Source organism: Corticium candelabrum, chromosome 2 (assembly GCF_963422355.1).
Source record: "Corticium candelabrum chromosome 2, ooCorCand1.1, whole genome shotgun sequence".
Classification (NCBI taxonomy): Eukaryota; Metazoa; Porifera; class Homoscleromorpha; order Homosclerophorida; family Plakinidae; genus Corticium; species Corticium candelabrum.
In genome coordinates this window covers 1,902,430-1,905,378 of record NC_085086.1, presented here as the reverse complement: position 1 = coordinate 1,905,378, position 2,949 = coordinate 1,902,430, and the positions used below count along the sequence as shown (strand labels likewise).

General features: G+C 43.3%; 1 protein-coding gene across 1 annotated transcript; it reads right to left on the bottom strand.

Moving 5' to 3' along the window:
* Nucleotides 1-1,579: 1,579 nt before the first annotated feature.
* Nucleotides 1,580-2,949, bottom strand: LOC134198344 (uncharacterized). The gene has a single exon (XM_062667718.1). It carries the CDS (start codon nt 2,947-2,949, stop codon nt 1,774-1,776), a length of 1,176 nt encoding a protein of 391 aa, XP_062523702.1. The 3' UTR covers nt 1,580-1,773.

The window sequence follows — 2,949 nt, the reverse complement described above, 5'->3', positions numbered from 1 at the left end:
CAGCATCTCTGGACATCTGGTTATTTGTCGTATTGGGGGAAAACATGCACTTTTCAAATGTAGATCAGGTTGTTTCGAAGTGCTAGAACAAGCCAAATATTACAAGTCGGATAGACTCGACGCGCCTTACATGATAAAGTAACGCGCGTGCTCATTGTTCTGTTTAGTTTGTTGGTGGGCAAGTTACAAATGTAGAGCAAAACAAGCAGTTCACCACCGATTTTCCAGCTCACAAGAATGCAGACGTCTAGTTGTTTCTGCAGCTTCTCTAGGCATCTGTTTGTGTGTATAGCTTTTCTAGACGACTGGTTGTTTGTGCAGCTTCTCCAGACGTCTGGTTGTTGTCGTAATAGGGAAAAACGTGCATGCTACACTGTACAAATGTAGGTTTTTCGAAGTGCTGGAACAAGCCAAATGTTACAATTGGGAGAGCCGCGACGCCAAGTCGGCTGGCAATCTTCAATCGCCTTACGTGATGAAGAGACGGGCGTGATCATTGTTGTACTTGTGAGTAGGAAACATACGTTGCAAATGTAGAGCAAAACAATCAGCTCACCACAAATTTTCCAGCTCACAAGAATGTAAAAGTCTGGTTTTTTGTACAGCTTTGCTTGGCGTCTCGGTGTTTGCGCCGCTTCTCTAGCTAGACGTCTGGTTGTAGCCTAGAAGTAGCTACTAAACAAAGAGCTGTGTAGCCTCATGATATCATTACGTTATTGGTCGGTAATGACACCACTTCTAGTTTGTTGGTCGAAATAGCTTCATTTCCATCTGCGCTAATCGACTAAATAACTGTCGTTCGGTCGTTCGGTCGATCGCTCGTACGGTCATCGAACGATTACTATACCTGAGCCCGAAAATCCGGGCGTCTGGTAATTATATATACCCACTGGCCACACCTATCATTAGTATAGTTACCGCCGTAAGTTATTGACGACATTAAATAATAAAACTGGTCTTACTCATGTTTCTCTAGCTTCATCCATGAAACTATAACTCGTTTCAGTCGTTGGGGAGTTTCTGTGTTTTGTCGGACTGTTCGTTGACGATGACGTTGCTGCTTTCCATGTTGTCATTCATATCCACTAGGTGTTCTATATCGATGTCGCGGTCACCGTAATGCCTGCAGTCTATATCGAATTGGCTAGTCACACGTACCCTGCTGGGCTCACCTGCCAAGTTGGTGGGAGCCCAGATGGGGGAAAACCCCACCTGCCCATTATGGAGGAGCATAACGACACAAAAAGTTAAATCAAGAAACTGGCAGCATGTATAACGAGACGCTACCAAACCCATTCTGCTTTTGAACATTAACTCTACTTTTCAGTACTTTATTATGTGGCCATAGTGTACTCTAGAGCTAGTGCTATCTATCTATGGAAGGTCCTTTATTGTAATATACCGAACGATACAGTACAATAAGCGTCTACAGGACTGGTAGCACTATAACAGAAGTAGAGTTCTGGAGTACTATGTAGAGGTCCAGTCGAAGACTATACATCACAAATGATTAAAAGCAGAAATTACAACAACAAAAAAAAAAAAACACTTTTAAGTTAAGAGATGTTGTCTCTTCTTGCCATCTATCTATCTATCTATGGAAGGTCCTTTATTGTAATATACCGAACGATACAGTACAATAAGCGTCTACAGGACTGGTAGCACTATAACAGAAGTAGAGTTCTGGAGTGCTATGTAGAGGTCCAGTCGAAGACTATACATCACAAATGATTAAAAGCAGAAATTACAACAACAAAAAAAAACACTTTTAAGTTAAGAGATGTTGTCTCTTCTTGCCAACCAGCATCGAAAAGAGTCTTTCAGGGTGGAATGAATGACAGCTTGAAACAGATCGTCCAAGTCGCGTTGAAGAGGCTTGCACAACATGCAGACTGCTCGTCGAGTTTCAGGAAAAATCAATCCTCTCGACCCAACCAAGAGATGCAAAAGCTCCGTCTTATACTGATGGTTAGCATCTTTGACAAGTTGGGCATAGCGGCGTTCTTTCCGGGCCTTCGTTTCTTCCACGACTGTTTCGAATGGGACCGACAGCTCAAGCATCCAGGCCTTTTTGAGGACGGCATTCCAAACAACAATGTCTGGACGAAGGCAGGTACAGGTTATATCGACAGGAAAATTGTATACTGATTCTGGTAGGTCGGCTACTATGGAAAACTGTTGACTAAGATGACGTTTTAGAAAGTCCACAAATAGTCTCAGCGTATTGTCGTGTCTCTGTTTGTACAAACCTCGATCAAGTAGACTGGGACATGCATTTAGCACGTGGCACAGCGATTGGGGTTGGTGACAGAGAGGACATTGATTGCACGAAATTTTCTTCCACAACTGTAAGTTGGTTGCTGATGGGAGGGTGTCCTGGAGCCCATTTATTGCCCATTTGAACAAGTCATCGGGTAGAGATTTTAGGGACAAGGCAAAGTGCTCAGCTTCCACGTCCTTGAATCGAGCCGCTTGACCTTGTACAGACAGGGAGGTAAGATGTGACAAATGACGATTATTTGATGATTCCGTAATCGTCTTTTTGATGTTCTTTATTTTTGATTGCAGGCACCCAGGCGAAGTATCAAGAGTTGCCAAGAAACTGCCGGCACTAAATCTGGTTGATGACAACTCAGTCTCTCTTGAAATCTTTATAGTTGCCAGGGCTCTCAAGCATTCGTCATTTGATTTAGTAAATCGAAGCAGGTTGCAAGACTGTAGTCTCTTGAAAGAATCTGACGGTTGGCCAAGTTGGAGGCCGCCGTTCTTGGTGTTAAGGAAAAGGCGAGAGACAGCTGCTGAATGAGCAAGACCGACCCATTTTTTTAAGAATTTCGTGACTACACTGTCCAATGATTGCTCGATCCATGACAAAGGAATAGATGCAATGCTCAGTAACCTTGAAAGCCGCGGTAGCACCGCTCTCTTATAGAGAAGACATTTATTCAT

What these genes read in the sequence shown, in the direction of transcription:
- LOC134198344 (XM_062667718.1), bottom strand. Translation starts at nt 2,949, where the DNA reads ATGAATAAATGTCTTCTCTATAAGAGAGCGGTGCTACCGCGGCTTTCA.